The 25,568-nt window shown below is 41.3% G+C and overlaps 1 protein-coding gene across 1 annotated transcript in view; it reads left to right on the top strand.

Annotated features, from left to right (window-relative positions):
- Positions 1 to 25,568, top strand: part of LOC135573744 (multidrug and toxin extrusion protein 1-like) — a 46,802-nt gene that overhangs the window by 20,571 nt on the left and 663 nt on the right. Inside the window, exons 5-8 of the mRNA XM_065023440.1 lie at positions 16,076 to 16,118; positions 16,710 to 16,754; positions 19,234 to 19,331; positions 24,239 to 24,336. Of these exons, the coding sequence (XP_064879512.1) occupies positions 16,076 to 16,118; positions 16,710 to 16,754; positions 19,234 to 19,331; positions 24,239 to 24,336 (284 nt within the window). The remainder of the gene's footprint in view (positions 1 to 16,075; positions 16,119 to 16,709; positions 16,755 to 19,233; positions 19,332 to 24,238; positions 24,337 to 25,568) is intronic.

Raw genomic sequence — 25,568 nt, 5'->3', positions numbered from 1 at the left:
ATCTGACTACATAATGTCACTAATCTGACTCAATGTCACTGTGCTGTACTAACTGAACCATCTGACTACATAATGTCACTGTCACTGTACTAACTGAACCATCTGACTACATAATGTCACTGTGCTGTACTAACTGAACCATCTGACTACATAATGTCACTGTGCTGTACTAACTGAACCATCTGACTACATAATGTCACTGTGCTTTACTAACTGAACCATCTGACTACATAATGTCACTGTGCTGTACTAACTGAACCATCTGACTACATAATGTCACTGTGCTGTACTAACTGAACCATCTGACTACATAATGTCACTGTGCTTTACTAACTGAACCATCTGACTACATAATGTCACTGAACCATCTGACTACATAATGTCACTGTGCTGTACTAACTGAACCATCTGACTACATAATGTCACTGAACCATCTGACTACATAATGTCACTGTACTAACTGAACCATCTGACTACATAATGTCACTGTGCTGTACTAACTGAACCATCTGACTACATAATGTCACTGTGCTTTACTAACTGAACCATCTGACTACATAATGTCACTGTGCTGTACTAACTGAACCATCTGACTACATAACGTCACTGTACTAACTGAACCATCTGACTACATAATGTCACTGTGCTTTACTAACTGAACCATCTGACTACATAATGTCACTGTGCTGTACTAACTGAACCATCTGACTACATAATGTCACTGAACCATCTGCTTGTACTAACTGAACCATCTGACTACATAAATGTCTAACTGAACCATCTGACTACATAATGTCACTGTGCTGTACTAACTGAACCATCTGACTACATAATGTCATGTGCTTTACTAACTGAACCATCTGACTGAACCATCTGACTACATAATGTCACTGTGCTGTACTAACTGAACCATCTGACTACATAATGTCACTGAACCATCTGACTACATAATGTCACTGTGCTGTACTAACTGAACCATCTGACTACATAATGTCACTGTGCTGTACTAACTGAACCATCTGACTACATAATGTCACTGTGCTTTACTAACTGAACCATCTGACTACATAATGTCTAACTGAACCATCTGACTACATAACATCACTGTACTAACTGAACCATCTGACTACATAATGTCACTGTGCTTTACTAACTGAACCATCTGACTACATAATGTCACTGTGCTTTACTAACTGAACCATCTGACTACATAATGTCACTGTGCTGTACTAACTGAACCATCTGACTACATAATGTCACTGTGCTGTACTAACTGAACCATCTGACTACATAACGTCACTGTGCTGTACTAACTGAACCATCTGACTACATAATGTCACTGAACCATCTGACTACATAATGTCACTGTGCTGTACTAACTGAACCATCTGACTACATAATGTCACTGTGCTGTACTAACTGAACCATCTGACTACATAATGTCACTGTGCTGTACTAACTGAACCATCTGACTACATAACATCACTGAACCATCTGACTACATAATGTCACTGTGCTGTACTAACTGAACCATCTGACTACATAATGTCACTGAACCATCTGACTACATAACATCACTGAACCATCTGACTACATAATGTCACTGTGCTTACTAACTGAACCATCTGACTACATAATGACACTGTGCTGTACTAACTGAACCATCTGACTACATAATGTCACTGAACCATCTGACTACATAACATCACTGAACCATCTGACTACATAATGTCACTGTGCTGTACTAACTGAACCATCTGACTACATAATGTCACTGTGCTGTCTAACTGAACCATCTGACTACATAATGTCACTGTGCTGTACTAACTGAACCATCTGACTACATAATGTCACTGTGCTGTACTAACTGAACCATCTGACTACATAACGTCACTGTGCTTTACTAACTGAACCATCTGACTACATAATGTCACTGAACCATCTGACTACATAATGTCACTGTGCTGTACTAACTGAACCATCTGACTACATAATGTCACTGTGCTGTACTAACTGAACCATCTGACTACATAATGTCACTGTGCTGTACTAACTGAACCATCTGACTACATAATGTCACTGTGCTGTACTAACTGAACCATCTGACTACATAACGTCACTGTACTAACTGAACCATCTGACTACATAATGTCACTGACTACATAATCATCTGACTACATAACGTCTAACTGAACCATCTGACTACATAATGTCACTGTGCTTTACTAACTGAACCATCTGACTACATAATGTCACTGAACCATCTGACTACATAATGTCACTGTGCTAACTGAACCATCTGACTACATAATGTCACTGTGCTTTACTAACTGAACCATCTGACTACATAATGTCACTGTGCTTTACTAACTGAACCATCTGACTACATACTGTCACTATACTAACTGAACCATCTGACTACATAATGTCACTGTGCTGTACTAACTGAACCATCTGACTACATAATGTCACTGTGCTTTACTAACTGAACCATCTGACTACATAATGTCACTGAACCATCTGACTACATAATGTCACTGTACTAACTGAACCATCTGACTACATAACGTCACTGTACTGTACTAACTGAACCATCTGACTACATAATGTCACTGAACCATCTGACTACATAATGTCACTGAACCATCTGACTACATAACGTCACTGTACTGTACTAACTGAACCATCTGACTACATAATGTCACTGTGCTTTACTAACTGAACCATCTGACTACATAATGTCACTGTGCTAACTGAACCATCTGACTACATAATGTCACTGTGCTTTACTAACTGAACCATCTGACTACATAATGTCACTGTGCTGTACTAACTGAACCATCTGACTACATAATGTCACTGTGCTGTACTAACTGAACCATCTGACTACATAATGTCACTGTGCTTTACTAACTGAACCATCTGACTACATAATGTCACTGTGCTTTACTAACTGAACCATCTGACTACATAATGTCACTGTACTGTACTAACTGAACCATCTGACTACATAATGTCACTGTGCTGTACTAACTGAACCATCTGACTACATAACGTCACTGTACTAACTGAACCATCTGACTACATAACGTCACTGTACTAACTGAACCATCTGACTACATAATGTCACTGTGCTAACTGAACCATCTGACTACATAATGTCACTGAACCATCTGTCTACATAATGTCACTGTGCTGTACTAACTGAACCATCTGACTACATAACGTCACTGTACTAACTGAACCATCTGACTACATAATGTCACTGTGCTAACTGAACCATCTGACTACATAACGTCACTGTACTAACTGAACCATCTGACTACATAATGTCACTGTGCTAACTGAACCATCTGACTACATAATGTCACTGAACCATCTGACTACATAATGTCACTGAACCATCTGTCTACATAATGTCACTGTGCTGTACTAACTGAACCATCTGACTACATAATGTCACTGTGCTAACTGAACCATCTGACTACATAATGTCACTGAACCATCTGACTACATAATGTCACTGTGCTGTACTAACTGAACAATCTGACTACATAATGTCACTGTGCTGTACTAACTGAACCATCTGACTACATAACATCACTGAACCATCTGACTACATAATGTCACTGTGCTGTACTAACTGAACCATCTGACTACATAATGTCACTGTGCTGTACTAACTGAACCATCTGACTACATAATGTCACTGTGCTTTACTAACTGAACCATCTGACTACATAATGTCACTGTGCTGTACTAACTGAACCATCTGACTACATAATGTCACTGTGCTTTACTAACTGAACCATCTGACTACATAATGTCACTGTACTGTACTAACTGAACCATCTGACTACATAATGTCACTGTGCTGTACTAACTGAACCATCTGACTACATAACGTCACTGTACTAACTGAACCATCTGACTACATAATGTCAATGTGCTAACTGAACCATCTGACTACATAATGTCACTGAACCATCTGTCTACATAATGTCACTGTGCTGTACTAACTGAACAATCTGACTACATAATGTCACTGTGCTGTACTAACTGAACCATCTGACTACATAATGTCACTGAACCATCTGACTACATTACGTCACTGTGCTGTACTAACTGAACTATCTGACTACATAATGTCACTGTGCTTTAGTAACTGAATCATCTGACTACATAATGTCACTGTGCTTTAGTAACTGAACCATCTGACTACATAACGTCACTGAACCATCTGACTACATAATGTCACTGAACAATCTGACTACATAATGTCACTGTACTAACTGAACCATCTGACTACATAATGTCACTGAACAATCTGACTACATAATGTCACTGTACTAACTGAACCATCTGACTACATAATGTCACTGAACCATCTGACTACATTACGTCACTGTGCTTTACTAACTGAACCATCTGACTACATAATGTCACTGTGCTTTAGTAACTGAATCATCTGACTACATAATGTCACTGTGCTTTACTAACTGAACCATCTGACTACATAATGTCACTGTGCTTTACTAACTGAACCATCTGACTACATTACGTCACTGTGCTTTACTAACTGAACCATCTGACTACATAATGTCACTGTGCTTTAGTAACTGAATCATCTGACTACATAATGTCACTGTGCTTTACTAACTGAACCATCTGACTACATAATGTCACTGTGCTTTACTAACTGAACCATCTGACTACATAACGTCACTGTTCTTTACTAACTGAACCATCTGACTACATAACGTCACTGAACCATCTGACTACATAATGTCACTGTGCTGTACTGACTGAACCATCTGACTACATAATGTCACTGTGCTGTACTAACTGAACCATCTGACTACATAATGTCACTGTTCTGTACTAACTGAACCATCTGACTACATAATGTCACTGTGCTTTACTAACTGAACCATCTGACTACATAATGTCACTGAACCATCTGACTACATAACGTCACTGTGCTGTACTAACTGAACCATCTGACTACATAATGTCACTCTGCTGTACTAACTGAACCATCTGACTACATAATGTCACTGTGCTGTACTAACTGAACCATCTGACTACATAATGTCACTGAACCATCTGACTACATAATGTCACTGTGCTGTACTAACTGAACTATCTGACTACATAACGTCACTGTACTAACTGAAACATCTGACTACATAATGTCACTGAACCATCTGACTACATAATGTCACTGTGCTCTACTAACTGAACCATCTGACTACATAATGTCACTGTGCTAACTGAACCATCTGACTACATAATGTCACTGTGCTTTACTAACTGAACCATCTGACTACATAACGTCACTGTGCTTTACTAACTGAACCATCTGACTACATAATGTCACTGTGCTGTACTAACTGAACCATCTGACTACATAATGTCACTGTGCTGTACTAACTGAACCATCTGACTACATAATGTCACTGTGCTGTACTAACTGAACCATCTGACTACATAACGTCACTGTGCTTTACTAACTGAACCATCTGACTACATAACGTCACTGTGCTTTACTAACTGAACAATCTGACTACATAATGTCACTGTGCTGTACTAACTGAACCATCTGACTACATAATGTCACTGTGCTGTACTAACTGAACCATCTGACTACATAATGTCACTGTGCTGTACTAACTGAACCATCTGACTACATAATGTCACTGTGCTTTACTAACTGAACCATCTGACTACATAATGTCACTGTGCTGTACTAACTGAACCATCTGACTACATAATGTCACTGTGCTTTACTAACTGAACCATCTGACTACATAATGTCACTGAACCATCTGACTACATAATGTCACTGTGCTGTACTAACTGAACAATCTGACTACATAATGTCACTGTACTAACTGAACTATCTGACTACCACTGTACTAACTGAACCATCTGACTACAAAATGTCACTCTGCTTACTAACTGAACCATCTGACTACATAATGTCACTGTGTACTAACTGAACAATCTGACTACATTACGTCACTGTATTAACTGAACCATCTGACTACATAATGACACTGTACTGTACTGACTGAACCATCTGACTACATAATGTCACTGTACTGTAGTAACTGAACATCTAACATACATTACATCACTGTACTAACTGAACTATCTGACTACATAACGTCACTGTACTAACTGAACCATCTGACTACATAATGTCACTGTGCTTTACTAACTGAACCATCTGACTACAATAATGTCACTGTGCTTTACTAACTGAACCATCTGACTACATAATGTCACTGTGCTTTACTAACTGAACCATCTGACTACATAATGTCACTGTGCTTTACTAACTGAACCATCTGACTACATAATGTGACTGAACCATCTGACTACATAATGTCATCTGACTACATAATGTCACTGTACTAACTGAAACCATCTGACTACATAATGTCACTGAACCATCTGACTACATAATGTCACTGTACTAACTGAACCATCTGACTACATAATGTCACTGAACCATCTGACTACATTACGTCACTGTGCTTTACTAACTGAACCATCTGACTACATAATGTCACTGTGCTTTACTAACTGAACCATCTGACTACATAATGTCACTGTGCTTTACTAACTGAACCATCTGACTACATAATGTCACTGTGCTTTACTAACTGAACCATCTGACTACATAATGTCACTGTGCTTTACTAACTGAACCATCTGACTACATAATGTCACTGTACTAACTGAACCATCTGACTACTACATAATGTCACTGAACCATCTGACTACATAATGTCACTGTGCTTTACTAACTGAACCATCTGACTACATAACGTGACTGAACCATCTGACTACATAATGTCACTGTACTAACTGAACCATCTGACTACATAATGTCACTGAACCATCTGACTACATTACGTCACTGTGCTTTACTAACTGAACCATCTGACTACATAATGTCTCTGTGCTTTAGTAACTGAATCATCTGACTACATAATGTCACTGTGCTTTACTAACTGAACCATCTGACTACATAATGTCACTGTGCTTTAGTAACTGAATCATCTGACTACATAATGTCACTGCTTTACTAACTGAACCATCTGACTACATAATGTCACTGTGCTTTACTAACTGAACCATCTGACTACATAACGTCACTGTGCTTTACTAACTGAACCATCTGACTACATAATGTCACTGAACCATCTGACTACATAATGTCACTGTGCTGTACTAACTGAACCATCTGACTACATAATGTCACTGTTCTGTACTAACTGAACCATCTGACTACATAATGTCACTGTGCTTTACTAACTGAACCATCTGACTACATAATGTCACTGAACCATCTGACTACATAATGTCACTGTGCTGTACTAACTGAACCATCTGACTACATAATGTCACTGAACCATCTGACTACATAATGTCACTGAACCATCTGACTACATAATGTCACTGTGCTGTACTAACTGAACCATCTGACTACATAATGTCACTGTGCTTTACTAACTGAACCATCTGACTACATAATGTCACTGTGCTGTACTAACTGAACCATCTGACTACATAATGTCACTGTGCTGTACTAACTGAACCATCTGACTACATAATGTCACTGTGCTGTACTAACTGAACCATCTGACTACATAATGTCACTGAACCATCTGACTACATAATGTCACTGAACCATCTGACTACATAATGTCACTGTGCTGTACTAACTGAACCATCTGACTACATAATGTCACTGAACCATCTGACTACATAATGTCACTGTGCTGTACTAACTGAACCATCTGACTACATAATGTCACTGTGCTGTACTAACTGAACCATCTGACTACATAATGTCACTGTGCTTTACTAACTGAACCATCTGACTACATAATGTCACTGAACCATCTGACTACATAACGTCACTGTGCTGTACTAACTGAACCATCTGACTACATAATGTCACTCTGCTGTACTAACTGAACCATCTGACTACATAATGTCACTGTGCTGTACTAACTGAACCATCTGACTACATAATGTCACTGAACCATCTGACTACATAATGTCACTGAACCATCTGACTACATAATGTCACTGTGCTGTACTAACTGAACTATCTGACTACATAACGTCACTGTACTAACTGAAACATCTGACTACATAATGTCACTGAACCATCTGACTACATAATGTCACTGTGCTCTACTAACTGAACAATCTGACTACATAATGTCACTGTGCTAACTGAACCATCTGACTACATAATGTCACTGAACCATCTGACTACATAACGTCACTGTGCTGTACTAACTGAACCATCTGACTACAAAATGTCACTGTGCTGTACTAACTGAACCATCTGACTACATAATGTCACTGTGCTGTACTAACTGAACCATCTGACTACATAACGTCACTGTGCTTTACTAACTGAACCATCTGACTACATAATGTCACTGTGCTGTACTAACTGAACCATCTGACTACATAATGTCACTGTGCTTTACTAACTGAACCATCTGACTACATAATGTCACTGTGCTGTACTAACTGAACCATCTGACTACATAATGTCACTGTGCTGTACTAACTGAACCATCTGACTACATAATGTACTAACTGAACCATCTGACTACATAATGTCACTGTGCTGTACTAACTGAACCATCTGACTACATAATGTCACTGTGCTGTACTAACTGAACCATCTGACTACATAATGTCACTGTGCTGTACTAACTGAACCATCTGACTACATAATGTCACTGTGCTGTACTAACTGAACCATCTGACTACATAATGTCACTGTGCTGTACTAACTGAACCATCTGACTACATAATGTCACTGTGCTGTACTAACTGAACCATCTGACTACATAATGTCACTGTGCTTTACTAACTGAACCATCTGACTACATAATGTCACTGTGCTGTACTAACTGAACCATCTGACTACATAACGTCACTGTGCTTTACTAACTGAACAATCTGACTACATAATGTCACTGTGCTGTACTAACTGAACCATCTGACTACATAATGTCACTGTGCTGTACTAACTGAACCATCTGACTACATAACGTCACTGTGCTGTACTAACTGAACCATCTGACTACATAATGTCACTGTGCTTTACTAACTGAACCATCTGACTACATAATGTCACTGAACCATCTGACTACATAATGTCACTGTGCTGTACTAACTGAACCATCTGACTACATAATGTCACTGTACTAACTGAACCATCTGACTACATAATATCACTGTGCTGTACTAACTGAACCATCTGACTACATAATGTCACTGTGCTTTACTAACTGAACCATCTGACTACATAATGTCACTGAACCATCTGACTACATTACGTCACTGTGCTGTACTAACTGAACAATCTAACTACATTACATCACTGTACTAACTGAACTATCTGACTACATTACGTCACTGTACTAACTGAACCATCTGACTACAAAATGTCACTCTACTTTACTAACTGAACCATCTGACTACATTACGTCACTGTACTAACTGAACAATCTGACTACATTACGTCACTGTATTAACTGAACCGTCTGGCTACATAATGACACTGTACTGTACTGACTGAACCACCTGACTACATTATGTCAATGTACTGTAGTAACTGAACAATCTAACTACATTACATCACTGTACTAACTGAACTATCTGACTACATTACGTCACTGTACTAACTGAACCATCTGACTACAAAATGTCACTGTGCTTTACTAACTGAACCATCTGACTACATAATGTCACTGAACCATCTGACTACATAATGTCACTGTGCTGTACTAACTGAACCATCTGACTACATAATGTCACTGTACTAACTGAACCATCTGACTACATAATATCACTGTGCTGTACTAACTGAACCATCTGACTACATAATGTCACTGTGCTTTACTAACTGAACCATCTGACTACATAATGTCACTGAACCATCTGACTACATTACGTCACTGTGCTGTACTAACTGAACAATCTAACTACATTACATCACTGTACTAACTGAACTATCTGACTACATTACGTCACTGTACTAACTGAACCATCTGACTACAAAATGTCACTCTACTTTACTAACTGAACCATCTGACTACATTACGTCACTGTACTAACTGAACAATCTGACTACATTACGTCACTGTATTAACTGAACCGTCTGGCTACATAATGACACTGTACTGTACTGACTGAACCACCTGACTACATTATGTCAATGTACTGTAGTAACTGAACAATCTAACTACATTACATCACTGTACTAACTGAACTATCTGACTACATTACGTCACTGTACTAACTGAACCATCTGACTACAAAATGTCACTGTGCTTTACTAACTGAACCATCTGACTACATAATGTCACTGTGCTTTCGTAACTGAATCATCTGACTACATAATGTCACTGTGCTTTACTAACTGAACCATCTGACTACATAACGTGACTGAACCATCTGACTACATAATGTCACTGAACAATCTGACTACATAATGTCACTGTACTAACTGAACCATCTGACTACATAATGTCACTGTGCTGTACTAACTGAACCATCTGACTACATAACGTGACTGAACCATCTGACTACATAATGTCACTGAACAATCTGACTACATAATGTCACTGTACTAACTGAACCATCTGACTACATAATGTCACTGAACCATCTGACTACATTACGTCACTGTGCTTTACTAACTGAACCATCTGACTACATAATGTCTCTGTGCTTTAGTAACTGAATCATCTGACTACATAATGTCACTGTGCTTTACTAACTGAACCATCTGACTACATAATGTCACTGAACCATCATAACTCACATAATGTACATAACTGAACCATCTGACTACATAATGTCACTGTGCTGTACTAACTGAACCATCTGACTACATAATGTCACTGTTCTGTACTAACTGAACCATCTGACTACATAATGTCACTGTGCTTTACTAACTGAACCATCTGACTACATAATGTCACTGAACCATCTGACTACATAACGTCACTGTGCTGTACAAACTGAACCATCTGACTACATAATGTCACTGTGCTGTACTAACTGAACCATCTGACTACATAATGTCACTGTGCTGTACTAACTGAACCATCTGACTACATAATGTCACTGAACCATCTGACTACATAATGTCACTGTGCTGTACTAACTGAACCATCTGACTACATAATGTCACTGAACCATCTGACTACATAATGTCACTGAACCATCTGACTACATAATGTCACTGTGCTGTACTAACTGAACCATCTGACTACATAATGTCACTGTGCTGTACTAACTGAACTATCTGACTACATTACGTCACTGTACTAACTGAACCATCTGACTACAAAATGTCACTCTACTTTACTAACTGAACCATCTGACTACATAATGTCACTGTGCTTTAGTAACTGAATCATCTGACTACATAATGTCACTGCTTTACTAACTGAACCATCTGACTACATAATGTCACTGTGCTTTACTAACTGAACCATCTGACTACATAACGTCACTGTGCTTTACTAACTGAACCATCTGACTACATAATGTCACTGAACCATCTGACTACATAATGTCACTGAACCATCTGACTACATAATGTCACTGTGCTGTACTAACTGAACCATCTGACTACATAATGTCACTGTTCTGTACTAACTGAACCATCTGACTACATAATGTCACTGTGCTTTACTAACTGAACCATCTGACTACATAATGTCACTGAACCATCTGACTACATAACGTCACTGTGCTGTACAAACTGAACCATCTGACTACATAATGTCACTGTGCTGTACTAACTGAACCATCTGACTACATAATGTCACTGTGCTGTACTAACTGAACCATCTGACTACATAATGTCACTGAACCATCTGACTACATAATGTCACTGTGCTGTACTAACTGAACCATCTGACTACATAATGTCACTGAACCATCTGACTACATAATGTCACTGAACCATCTGACTACATAATGTCACTGTGCTGTACTAACTGAACCATCTGACTACATAATGTCACTGTGCTTTACTAACTGAACCATCTGACTACATAATGTCACTGTGCTGTACTAACTGAACTATCTGACTACATTACGTCACTGTACTAACTGAACCATCTGACTACAAAATGTCACTCTACTTTACTAACTGAACCATCTGACTACATTACGTCACTGTACTAACTGAACAATCTGACTACATTACGTCACTGTATTAACTGAACCGTCTGGCTACATAATGACACTGTACTGTACTGACTGAACCACCTGACTACATTATGTCAATGTACTGTAGTAACTGAACAATCTAACTACATTACATCACTGTACTAACTGAACTATCTGACTACATTACGTCACTGTACTAACTGAACCATCTGACTACAAAATGTCACTGTACTTTACTAACTGAACCATCTGACTACAAAATGTCACTGTGCTTTACTAACTGAACCATCTGACTACATAACGTGACTGAACCATCTGACTACATAATGTCACTGAACAATCTGACTACATAATGTCACTGTACTAACTGAACCATCTGACTACATAATGTCACTGTGCTGTACTAACTGAACCATCTGACTACATAACGTGACTGAACCATCTGACTACATAATGTCACTGAACAATCTGACTACATAATGTCACTGTACTAACTGAACCATCTGACTACATAATGTCACTGAACCATCTGACTACATTACGTCACTGTGCTTTACTAACTGAACCATCTGACTACATAATGTCACTGTGCTTTAGTAACTGAATCATCTGACTACATAATGTCACTGCTTTACTAACTGAACCATCTGACTACATAATGTCACTGTGCTTTACTAACTGAACCATCTGACTACATAACGTCACTGCTTTACTAACTGAACCATCTGACTACATAATGTCACTGAACCATCTGACTACATAATGTCACTGAACCATCTGACTACATAATGTCACTGTGCTGTACTAACTGAACCATCTGACTACATAATGTCACTGTTCTGTACTAACTGAACCATCTGACTACATAATGTCACTGTGCTGTACTAACTGAACCATCTGACTACATAATGTCACTGTGCTGTACTAACTGAACCATCTGACTACATAACGTCACTGTGCTTTACTAACTGAACCATCTGACTACATAATGTCACTGAACCATCTGACTACATAACGTCACTGTGCTGTACTAACTGAACCATCTGACTACATAATGTCACTGAACCATCTGACTACATAATGTCACTGAACCATCTGACTACATAATGTCACTGTGCTGTACTAACTGAACCATCTGACTACATAATGTCACTGTTCTGTACTAACTGAACCATCTGACTACATAATGTCACTGTGCTTTACTAACTGAACCATCTGACTACATAATGTCACTGAACCATCTGACTACATAACGTCACTGTGCTGTACAAACTGAACCATCTGACTACATAATGTCACTGTGCTGTACTAACTGAACCATCTGACTACATAATGTCACTGTGCTGTACTAACTGAACCATCTGACTACATAATGTCACTGAACCATCTGACTACATAATGTCACTGTGCTGTACTAACTGAACCATCTGACTACATAATGTCACTGAACCATCTGACTACATAATGTCACTGAACCATCTGACTACATAATGTCACTGTGCTGTACTAACTGAACCATCTGACTACATAATGTCACTGTGCTTTACTAACTGAACCATCTGACTACATAATGTCACTGTGCTGTACTAACTGAACCATCTGACTACATTACGTCACTGTACTAACTGAACCATCTGACTACAAAATGTCACTCTACTTTACTAACTGAACCATCTGACTACATTACGTCACTGTACTAACTGAACAATCTGACTACATAATGTCACTGTATTAACTGAACCGTCTGGCTACATAATGACACTGTACTGTACTGACTGAACCACCTGACTACATTATGTCAATGTACTGTAGTAACTGAACAATCTAACTACATTACATCACTGTACTAACTGAACTATCTGACTACATTACGTCACTGTACTAACTGAACCATCTGACTACAAAATGTCACTGTACTTTACTAACTGAACCATCTGACTACAAAATGTCACTGTGCTTTACTAACTGAACCATCTGACTACATAATGGCACTGTGCTTTAGTAACTGAATCATCTGACTACATAATGTCACTGTGCTTTACTAACTGAACCATCTGACTACATAATGTCACTGTGCTGTACTAACTGAACCATCTGACTACATAATGTCACTGAACAATCTGACTACATAATGTCACTGTACTAACTGAACCATCTGACTACATAATGTCACTGTGCTGTACTAACTGAACCATCTGACTACATAACGTGACTGAACCATCTGACTACATAATGTCACTGAACAATCTGACTACATAATGTCACTGTACTAACTGAACCATCTGACTACATAATGTCACTGAACCATCTGACTACATTACGTCACTGTGCTTTACTAACTGAACCATCTGACTACATAATGTCACTGTGCTTTAGTAACTGAATCATCTGACTACATAATGTCACTGCTTTACTAACTGAACCATCTGACTACATAATGTCACTGTGCTTTACTAACTGAACCATCTGACTACATAACGTCACTGTGCTTTACTAACTGAACCATCTGACTACATAATGTCACTGAACCATCTGACTACATAATGTCACTGAACCATCTGACTACATAATGTCACTGTGCTGTACTAACTGAACCATCTGACTACATAATGTCACTGTTCTGTACTAACTGAACCATCTGACTACATAATGTCACTGTGCTGTACTAACTGAACCATCTGACTACATAATGTCACTGTGCTGTACTAACTGAACCATCTGACTACATAACGTCACTGTGCTTTACTAACTGAACCATCTGACTACATAATGTCACTGAACCATCTGACTACATAACGTCACTGTGCTGTACTAACTGAACCATCTGACTACATAATGTCACTGTGCTTTACTAACTGAACCATCTGACTACATAACGTCACTGTACTAACTGAACCATCTGACTACATAATGTCACTGTGCTGTACTAACTGAACCATCTGACTACATAATGTCACTGTGCTAACTGAACCATCTGACTACATAATGTCACTGTGCTAACTGAACCATCTGACTACATAATGTCACTGTGCTGTACTAACTGAACCATCTGACTACATAATGTCACTGTGCTAACTGAACCATCTGACTACATAATGTCACTGAACCATCTGACTACATAATGTCACTGTGCTGTTCTAACTGAACCATCTGGCTACATAACGTCACTGTGCTGTACTAACTGAACCATCTGACTACATAATGTCACTGTGCTGTACTAACTGAACCATCTGACTACATAACGTCACTGTGCTTTACTAACTGAACCATCTGACTACATAATGTCACTGAACCATCTGACTACATAACGTCACTGTGCTGTACTAACTGAACCATCTGACTACATAATGTCACTGTGCTTTACTAACTGAACCATCTGACTACATAACGTCACTGTACTAACTGAACCATCTGACTACATAATGTCACTGTGCTGTACTAACTGAACCATCTGACTACATAATGTCACTGTGCTAACTGAACCATCTGACTACATAATGTCACTGTGCTGTTCTAACTGAACCATCTGGCTACATAACGTCACTGTGCTGTACTAACTGAACCATCTGACTACATAATGTCACTGTGCTAACTGAACCATCTGACTACATAATGTCACTGAACCATCTGACTACATAATGTCACTGTGCTGTTCTAACTGAACCATCTGGCTACATAACGTCACTGTGCTGTACTAACTGAACCATCTGACTACATAACGTCACTGTGCTGTACTAACTGAACCATCTGACTACATAATGTCACTGTGCTAACTGAACCATCTGACTACTTAGAGCATCATGATTCATTGTGATTCAACGTGATTCAACATCTTGTGTTCCAGGCTCTCCCAGCTGTATGTGATGATCTTCATGCCAGCCTTGCCGGTGAGTTCTCTCTGACATTTCTGGTGTCTTGCTGCTCTCCTCTGTCTGCTCTCTCTGTCTCTCTCTCTCTCTCTCTCTCTCATCTCGGCCTCCTCTCTCTGTCTCTCTCTCTCTTCTCTCTCTCTCTCTCTCTTTCTCTCTCATCTCTTCTATATAATGTATTGCCTCCAGTCTCAGTCTCTCTCTCTCTTAATCTCTCTTCATCTCGGCCATGTTCCTCTCAGGACATGTCTTTAGATAATGTCTCATCTCGGCCTCCTCTCTGTCATGTCTTTAGATAATCTCTGATCAGGAGGACATGTCTCTCTCTCTCTCTCTCATCTCAGGAGGACATGTCTCTGAAAATCTTCTCTCTCTCTCTCTCTTCTCTCTGACAGTCTCTCTCTCTCTCTCTCTCTATGGACTGTCTCTAGATCTCTCTCTCTCTCTCTCATCTCGGCCTCCTCTCTCTCTCTCTCTCTCTCTTTCTCTCTCTCTCTCTCTCTCTCATCTCGGCCTCCTCTCTCTGTCTCTCTCTCTCTACATGCCTTCTCTCTTTTCTCTTTCTATTCACTCTCTCTTCTCATCTCAGACTCCTCTCTGTCTCTGCAGGCTGCCTTCATGTTCCTGCTGCAGGGGAAATATCTGCAGAATCAGGTGCAGTGTATTACAGCCCCATCATCAGGATGACAGGTCTTAAGATAATGTATTGATCAGGAGGACATGTCTTTAGATAATGTATTGATCAGGAGGACATGTCTTTAGATAATGTATTGATCAGGAGGACATGTATTTTATATAATGTATTGACCAGTACAGGTCTTTAGATAATGTATTGATCAGGAGGACATGTCTTTAGATAATGTATTGATCAGGAGGACAGGTCATTAGATAATGTATTGATTAGAGGGACAGATCTTTAGATAATGTATTGATCAGGATCGTCTTTATATAATGTATTGACCAGTACAGTTCTTTATATAATGTATTGATTAGAAGGACATGTCTTTAGATAATGTATTGATCAGGAGGACATGTCTTTAGATAATGTATTGATCAGGAGGACATGTCTTTAGAAAATGTATTGATCAGGAGGACATGTCTTTAGATAATGTATTGTTTTGTTCTGGACAGCTGACAGGTCTCTATATCTGCTATGTATTGAGTGGTGGGTCTACAGATAACAACATCTGGCCCTACAGTGGTAATAGGAGTGGTGGGTCTATAGATAACAACATCTGGCCCTACAGTGGTAATAGGAGTGGTGGGTCTATAGACAACATCTGGCCCTACAGTGGTAATAGGAGTGGTGGGTCTATAGAGAACATCTGTCCCTACCGTGGTAATAGGAGTAGTGGGTCTATAGAGAACATCTGGCCCTACAGTGGTAATAGGAGTGGTGGGTCTATAGATAACATCTGTCCCTACAGTGGTAATAGGAGTGGTGGGTCTCTAGAGAACAACATCTGGCCCTACCGTGGTAATAGGAGTAGTGGGTCTATAGAGAACATCTGGCCCTATAGTGGTAATAGGAGTGGTGGGTCTATAGACAACAACATCTGGCCCTACAGTGGTAATAGGAGTGGTGGGTCTATAGATAACAACATCTGGCCCTACAGTGGTAATAGGAGTGGTGGGTCTATAGATAACAACATCTGGCCCTATAGTGGTAATAGGAGTGGTGGGTCTATAGACAACAACATCTGGCCCTACAGTGGTAATAGGAGTGGTGGGTCTATAGATAACAACATCTGGCCCTACAGTGGTAATAGGAGTGGTGGGTCTATAGACAACATCTGGCCCTACCGTGGTAATAGGAGTGGTGGGTCTATAGAGAACATCTGGCCCTATAGTGGTAATAGGAGTAGTGGGTCTATAGAGAACATCTGGCCCTACAGTGGTAATAGGAGTGGTGGGTCTATAGATAACATCTGTCCCTACAGTGGTAATAGGAGTGGTGGGTCTATAGAGAACAACATCTGGCCCTACCGTGGTAATAGGAGTAGTGGGTCTATAGAGAACATCTGGCCCTACAGTGGTAATAGGAGTGGTGGGTCTATAGAGAACAACATCTGGCCCTACCGTGGTAAAATGAGTAGTGGGTCTATAGAGAACATCTGGCCCTACAGTGGTAATAGGAGTGGTGGGTCTATAGATAACATCTGTCCCTACAGTGGTAATAGGAGTGGTGGGTCTATAGATAACAACATCTGGCCCTACAGTGGTAATAGGAGTGGTGGGTCTATAGACAACAACATCTGTCCCTACAGTGATAATAGGAGTGGTGGGTCTATAGACAACATCTGGCCCTACAGTGGTAATAGGAGGGGTGGGTCTATAGAGAACAACATCTGGCCCTATAGTGGTAATAGGAGTGGTGGGTCTATAGATAACAACATCTGGCCCTACAGTGGTAATAGGAGTGGTGGGTCTATAGATAACAACATCTGGCCCTACAGTGGTAATAGGAGTGGTGGGTCTATAGATAACAACATCTGGCCCTACAGTGGTAATAGGAGTGGTGGGTCTATAGTGAACAACATCTGGCCCTACAGTGGTAATAGGAGTGGTGGGTCTATATAGAACAACATCTGGCCCTATAGTGGTAATAGGAGTGGTGGGTCTATAGAGAATGTTGTGTTTCTTCCTACAGGGTATCATCTGGCCTACCGTGCTAGTAGGAGTGGTGGGTCTATAGAGAATGTTGTGTTTCTTCCTACAGGGTATCATCTGGCCTACCGTGCTAGTAGGAGTGGTGGGTCTATAGATAATGTTGTGTTTCGTCCTACAGGGTATCATCTGGCCTACCGTGCTAGTAGGAGTGGTGGGTCTATAGAGAATGTTGTGTTTCTTCCTACAGGGTATCATCTGGCCTACCGTGCTAGTAGGAGTGGTGGGTCTATAGATAATGTTGTGTTTCTTCCTACAGGGTATTATCTGGCCTACCGTGCTAGTAGGAGTGGTGGGTCTATAGATAATGTTGTGTTTCTTCCTACAGGGTATCATCTGGCCTACCGTGCTAGTAGGAGTGGTGGGTCTATAGATAATGTTGTGTTTCTTCCTACAGGGTATCATCTGGCCTACCGTGCTAGTAGGAGTGGTGGGTCTATAGATAATGTTGAGTTTCGTCCTACAGGGTATCATCTGGCCTACCGTGCTAGTAGGAGTGGTGGGGAACATTCTCAATGCTCTCATCAACTACATCTTCCTCTATGTGCTGGACCTGGGCGTAGCGTGAGTCATACATACTATACATTCAGTGTAGATACCAGAGCTCTCATCAACTACATCTTCCTCTATGTGCTGGACCTGGGCGTAGCGTGAGTCATACATACTATACATTCAGTGTAGATACCAGAGCTCTCCAACTCTGGATCGAGGAACACACAGAAGGAACTGCTAGATGCATCATTTCTCCCCCAGGACCAGCCACACTGGGAGACATATTTGAAATAGAATTCATGGTGTAGGGTGGAGAAAATCCCATTAAAACATGATTTTAAATGTATCTCCTGAAAGGCTGTCATCACCATTCAATTAATACATTAAATATATACATTTCATCGTAGTGGAGCTATTTTATATTTTTTCCACAGGTCTTTTTTTCAATCTCATGGCAACCCTATGCTTGGTGTGGCTGATATGAGCAAAGCAGACCATCTGATATGCCCTTCAATATTTTGTGAGGCAAACCTGAATTTAAGATGTAGTGATTCTATTGAAACGAATGTCACGATTGTCCCGTTTGCGAGCCATGTTGTTAGGCTATGTTTGATCTTTGTTTCCTCTTCAGAGCACACCGGTGAGAAACAAAATAATTTAACTTCAAGTTTAGCACTGTATCTACACATGTTGAATGATCTGAATGATGATGATGATGGTGAAGGGGGTGATTGAATTTACATTAGAAACTGGGTGGTTTGAGCCCTGAATTCTGATTGGCTGAAAACCATGGTATAACAGACCGTATACCACGGGTTTTATCTAATTACGTTGGTAACAATCCCACAATTATATAAACTCACTGTCAACTGCATTTATTTTCAGCAAACTTAACATGTGTAAATATTTGTATGAACATAACAAGATTCAACAACTTAAACTGAACAAGTTCCACAGACATCTGACTAACAGAAATTGAATAATGTGTCCCTGAATAAAGGGAGGGTCAAAATCAAAAGTAACAGTCAGTATCTGGTGTGGCCACCAGCTGCATTAAGTACTGCAGTGTATCTCCTCCTCATGGACTGCACCAGATTTGCCAGTTCTTGCTTTGAGATGTTACTCCACTCTTCCACCAAGGCACCTGCAAGTTCCCGGACATTTCTGGGGGGAATGGCCCTAGCCCTCACCCTCCGATCCAACAGGTCCCAGACGTGCTCAATGGGATTGAGATCCGGGCTCTTCGCTGGCCATGGCAGAACACTGACATTCCTGTCTTGCATGAAATCACACACAGAACGAGCAGTATGGCTGGTGGCATTGTCACGCTGGAGGGTCATGTCAGGATGAACCTGCAGGAAGGGTACCACATGAGGGAGGAGGATGTCTTCCCTGTAACGCACAGCATTGAGATTGCCTACAATGACAGACAACAAGCTCAGTCTGATGATGCTGTGACACACCGCCCCAGACCATGACGGACCCTCCACCTCCAAATCGATCCCGCTCCAGAGCACATGCCTCGGTGTAACGCTCATTCCTTTGACGATAAACGCAAATCCGACCATTACCCCTGGTGAGACAAAAACGCGACTCGTCAGTGAAGAGCACTTTTTTCCTGTCTGGTCCATCGACGGTGGCAATGTTGTTGCCGGTGATGTCTGGTGAGGACCTGCCTTACAACAGGCCTACAAGCCCTCAGTCCAGCCTCTCTCAGCCTATTGCAGACAGTCTGAGCACTGATGGAGGGATTGTGCGTTCCTGGTGTAACTCGGGCAGTTGTTGTTGTCATCCTGTACCTGTCCCGCAGGTGTGATGTTCGGATGTACCGATGCTGTGCAGGTATTGTTACACGTGGTCTGCCACTGCGAGGACGATCAGCAGTTTGTCCTGTCTCCCTGTAGCGCTGTCTTAGGCATCTCACAGTACAGACATGGCAGATTATTGCCCTGGCCACATCTGCAGTCCTCCTTGCTGCTTTTTATTTTAACTTTATTTAACTCGGCAAGTCAGTAAGATCAAATTCTTATTTTCACGGCCTAGGAAGTGGGTTAACTGCCTGTTCAGGGGCAGAACGACAGATTTGTACCTTGTCAGCTCGGGTTTTGATTTTGCAACCTTCCGGTTACTAGTCTAACGCTCGAACCACTAGACTACCCTGCCACCCCATTATGATAGACCAGCTAGATGGATGACTACTAACTAGTAGCTAGTTAGCTGGCTAGCTTCTGAAGGGGGTTCCGGTAATAGAAATAGCAGATCCATACCACATTGGGTGAGGCGGGTTGCAGGAGAGTATATTCAGTCCTTAGATGGAAAGTGAGATTAAAGTATACACGGAAAAAAGTGAGGAAAACGATATACACACGGGACAGGACAGGACAAGACCAAACACACGACCGACTGCTACGCCATTTTGGAACAATTCTTGTAGGAGTAAGTTAGCTACTAGGCTATTAGACTACATGTCATTGAAGTAGGCTAAACTATACTATTTCATTTGTTCACGGCATCTAAACTGATTGGATACCCCTCTCCAAAACTCTCTCTACTGAACAAACGTGCTATACAGCACAAACCCCGCCAGCCAAATGATCTCCAGCCCACACCACCCATTCAGACACTGTTTTAATCTCCCATCAGCTCAGAGAAATCAGCCAATTAAATGGCTGCGACCTCCGGGAGGAGTTTCATCTCAGGGGTTATTTCTATTATGGGATGGGAGGGTAGGTATCTGTCTGACTGTTTCTATTATGGGATGGGGGGGAGGTATCTGTCTGACTGTTTCTATTATGGGATGAGGGTAGGTATCTCTCTGACTGTTTCTATTATGGGATGGGGGGGTAGGTATCTGTCTGACTGTTTCTATTTTGGGATGGGGGGTAGGTATCTGTCTGACTGTTTCTATTATGGGATGGGAGGGTAGGTATCTGTCTGACTGTTTCTATTATGGGATGGGAGGGTAGGTATCTGTCTGACTGTTTCTATTATGGGATGGGGGGTAGGTATCTGTCTGACTGTTTCTATTATGGGATGGGGAGTAGGTATCTGTCTGACTGTTTCTATTATGGGATGGGAGGGTAGGTATCTGTCTGACTGTTTCTATTATGGGATGGGAGGGTAGGTATCTGTCTGACTGTTTCTATTATGGGATGGGAGGGTAGATATCTGTCTGACTGTTTCTATTAAGGGATGGGGGGGAGGTATCTGTCTTGACTGTTTCTATTATGGGATGGGAGGGGAGGTATCTGTCTGACTGTTTCTATTATGGGATGGGGAGTAGGTATCTGTCTGACTGTTTCTATTATGGGATGGGAGGGTAGGTATCTGTCTGACTGTTTCTATTATGGGATGGGGGGAGGTATCTGTCTGACTGTTTCTATTATGGGATGGGGGGGTAGGTATCTGTCTGACTGTTTCTATTATGGGATGGGAGGGTAGATATCTGTCTGACTGTTTCTATTATGGGATGGGGGGTAGGTATCTGTCTGACTGTTTCTATTATGGGATGGGGGGTAGGTATCTGTCTGACTGTTTCTATTATGGGATGGGAGGGATATCTGTCTGACTGTTTCTATTATGGGATGGGAGGGTAGGTATCTGTCTGACTGTTTCTATTATGAGATGGGGGGGTAGGTATCTGTCTGACTGTTTCTATTATGGGATGGGAGGGTAGGTATCTGTCTGACACCAAAAGAAAGATGGCCAGGGTCCCTGCTCATCTGCGTGAACATGCCTTAGGCATGCGGCAGGTAGCCTAGTGGTTAGAACGTTGGACTAGTAACCGAAAGGTTGCAGTGTCAAATCCCCGAACCGACAATGTACAAATCTGTCGTTCTTCCCCTGAACAATGCAGTTAACCCACTGTTCCTAGGCCGTCATTGAAAATACCAATTTGGTCTTAAAACCTCTTAAAGCTAGGGGGCAGAATTTTCACTTTTGGATAAATAGCGTGCCCAATTTCAACTTCCTGCTACACATGCCAAGAATATAAGATATGCATATTATTCATAAATTTGGATAGAAAAGTTTCTAAAACTGTTTGAATCATGTCTGTGAGTATAACATAACTTATGTAGCAGGCAAAACCCAGAGGACTAACTGTTCAGATTTTGTTTTTCCCTTCTCTGTTCCCCATATTGTCTCTGCCATTGGATATTTAATAGGAACCTATTTTCAGTTCCTACCGCTTCCACTGGATGTCGCCAGTCTTTGGAATATGGTTGAGGTTATTCCTTTGTTCTATGAAGAAGTAGGCCAACTCGGAACTGGGGACACTTTTGTGAATTGTGCAAAACGTGAAAAGCAGTGCTGGTTTCTTTTCGTTCCTATATTTAATACAGATTGCCCTGTCTACAATTTGATCGATTATTAACGTTAAAAAATTCCTAACGTTGTATTACAAAAGTAGTTTGAAATATTTTGGCCAAGTTCATAGGCAACTTTTGAAAGATTTTGTAGTGACGTTGCGTTTTTGTAAGCTGTTTTTTTCTTGATCAAACGCGCTTTATAAATGGACATTTTCGATATATATGGACGGAATTAATCGAAGAAAAGGACCAATTGTGATGTTTATGGGACATATTGGAGTGCCAACAAAAGAAGCTCGTCAAAGGTAATGCATATTTTATATTTTATTTCAGCGTTTTGTGTAGCGCCTGCAGGGTTGTAATATGCTAACTCCTTTGTTCACTGCTGGTGCAGATGGTGCAGGCAATCAGATAATAGCTTCTTATGCTTTTGCCGAAAAGCATTTTTAAAATCTGACATGTTGGCTGGATTCACAACGAGTGTAGCTTTAATTGAGTATTTTACATGTGTGATCTCCGTCTCCGCTATCCATAAGAGGTTTTAACTGACTTGCCTAGTTAAATAAAGGTAAAAACAATAATAATAATTATACGATATATATATATATATATATATATATATATATATATATATATATATATATATATATATTTCTCTGTCTGTCTCAGTGGTTCTGCTGCAGCCAACTCCATCTCCCAGTACTCCCTGGCTGTCTTTCTCTACTGCTATATTGTCTGGCAGGGTCTGCACAAGGCCACCTGGGAAGGTATGTGTAACTCTAACCCCTAACCACAAGCACCTATTACCTAAACACTAGCCCCTAGCCACTACGCCCTAATCCCCAGCACCTTCCCCTAGCCACTACTCCCTAATCCCCAGCACTTTACCCTTGCCACTACGCCCTAATCGCTAGCACATTCCCCTAGCCACTACGCCCTACTCCCCAGCACCTTCCCCTAGCCACTACGCCCTAATCCCCAGCACTTTACCCTAGCCACTACGCCCTAATCCCTAGCACATTCCCCTAGCCACTACGCCCTAATCCCCAGCACATTCCCCTAGCCACTACGCCTTAATCCCCAGCACCTTACCCTAGCCACTACGCCCTAATCCCTAGCACATTCCCCTATCCACTACGCCCTAATCCCAAGCACCTTCCCCTAGACACTACGCCCTAATCCCCAGCACCTTCCCCTAGCCACTACTCCCTAATCCCCAGCACCTTCCCTAGCCACTACTCCCTAATCCCCAGCACATTCCCCTGGCCACTACGCCCTAACCCCAGCACCTTCCCCTAGCCACTACTCCCTAAACCCTAGCACATTCCCCTAGCCACTACGCCCTAACCCCCAGCACCTTCCCCTAGCCACTACTCCCTAATCCCTAGCACCTTCCCTTAGCCACTACTCCCTAATCCCCAGCACCTTCCCCTAGCCCCTACACCCTAATCCCCAGCACTTTACCCTAGCTACTACGCCCTAATCCCAGCACCTTCCCCAATCCCCAGCACCTTCCCTAGCCACTATGCCCTAATCCCCAGCACCTTCCCCTAGCCACTATGCCCTAATCCCCAGCACCTTCCCCTAGCCACTACTCCCTAATCCCCAGCACATTCCCCTAGCCACTACGCCCCTAACCCCCAGCACCTTCCCCTAGCCACTACGCCCTAACCCCAGCACCTTCCCCTAGCCACTACGCCCTAATCCCCAGCACCTTCCCCTAGCCACTACACCCTAATCCCCAGCACCTTCCCCTAGCCACTACTCCCTAATCTCTAGCACATTGCCCTAGCCACTACGCCCTAATCCCCAGCACCTTCCCCTAGCCACTACGCCCTAACCCCCAGCACCTTCCCCATGCCACTACTCCCTAATCCCCAGCACTTTACCCTAGCCCCTACGCCCTAATCCCCAGCACATTCCCTAGCCACTACTCCCTAATCCGCAGCACCTTCCCTAGCCACTATGCCCTAATCCCCAGCACATTCCCCTAGCCACT

This window comes from Oncorhynchus nerka, linkage group LG10 (assembly GCF_034236695.1).
Source record: "Oncorhynchus nerka isolate Pitt River linkage group LG10, Oner_Uvic_2.0, whole genome shotgun sequence".
Classification (NCBI taxonomy): domain Eukaryota; kingdom Metazoa; phylum Chordata; class Actinopteri; order Salmoniformes; family Salmonidae; genus Oncorhynchus; species Oncorhynchus nerka.
This window is presented reverse-complemented; position numbering and strand designations above follow the sequence as displayed.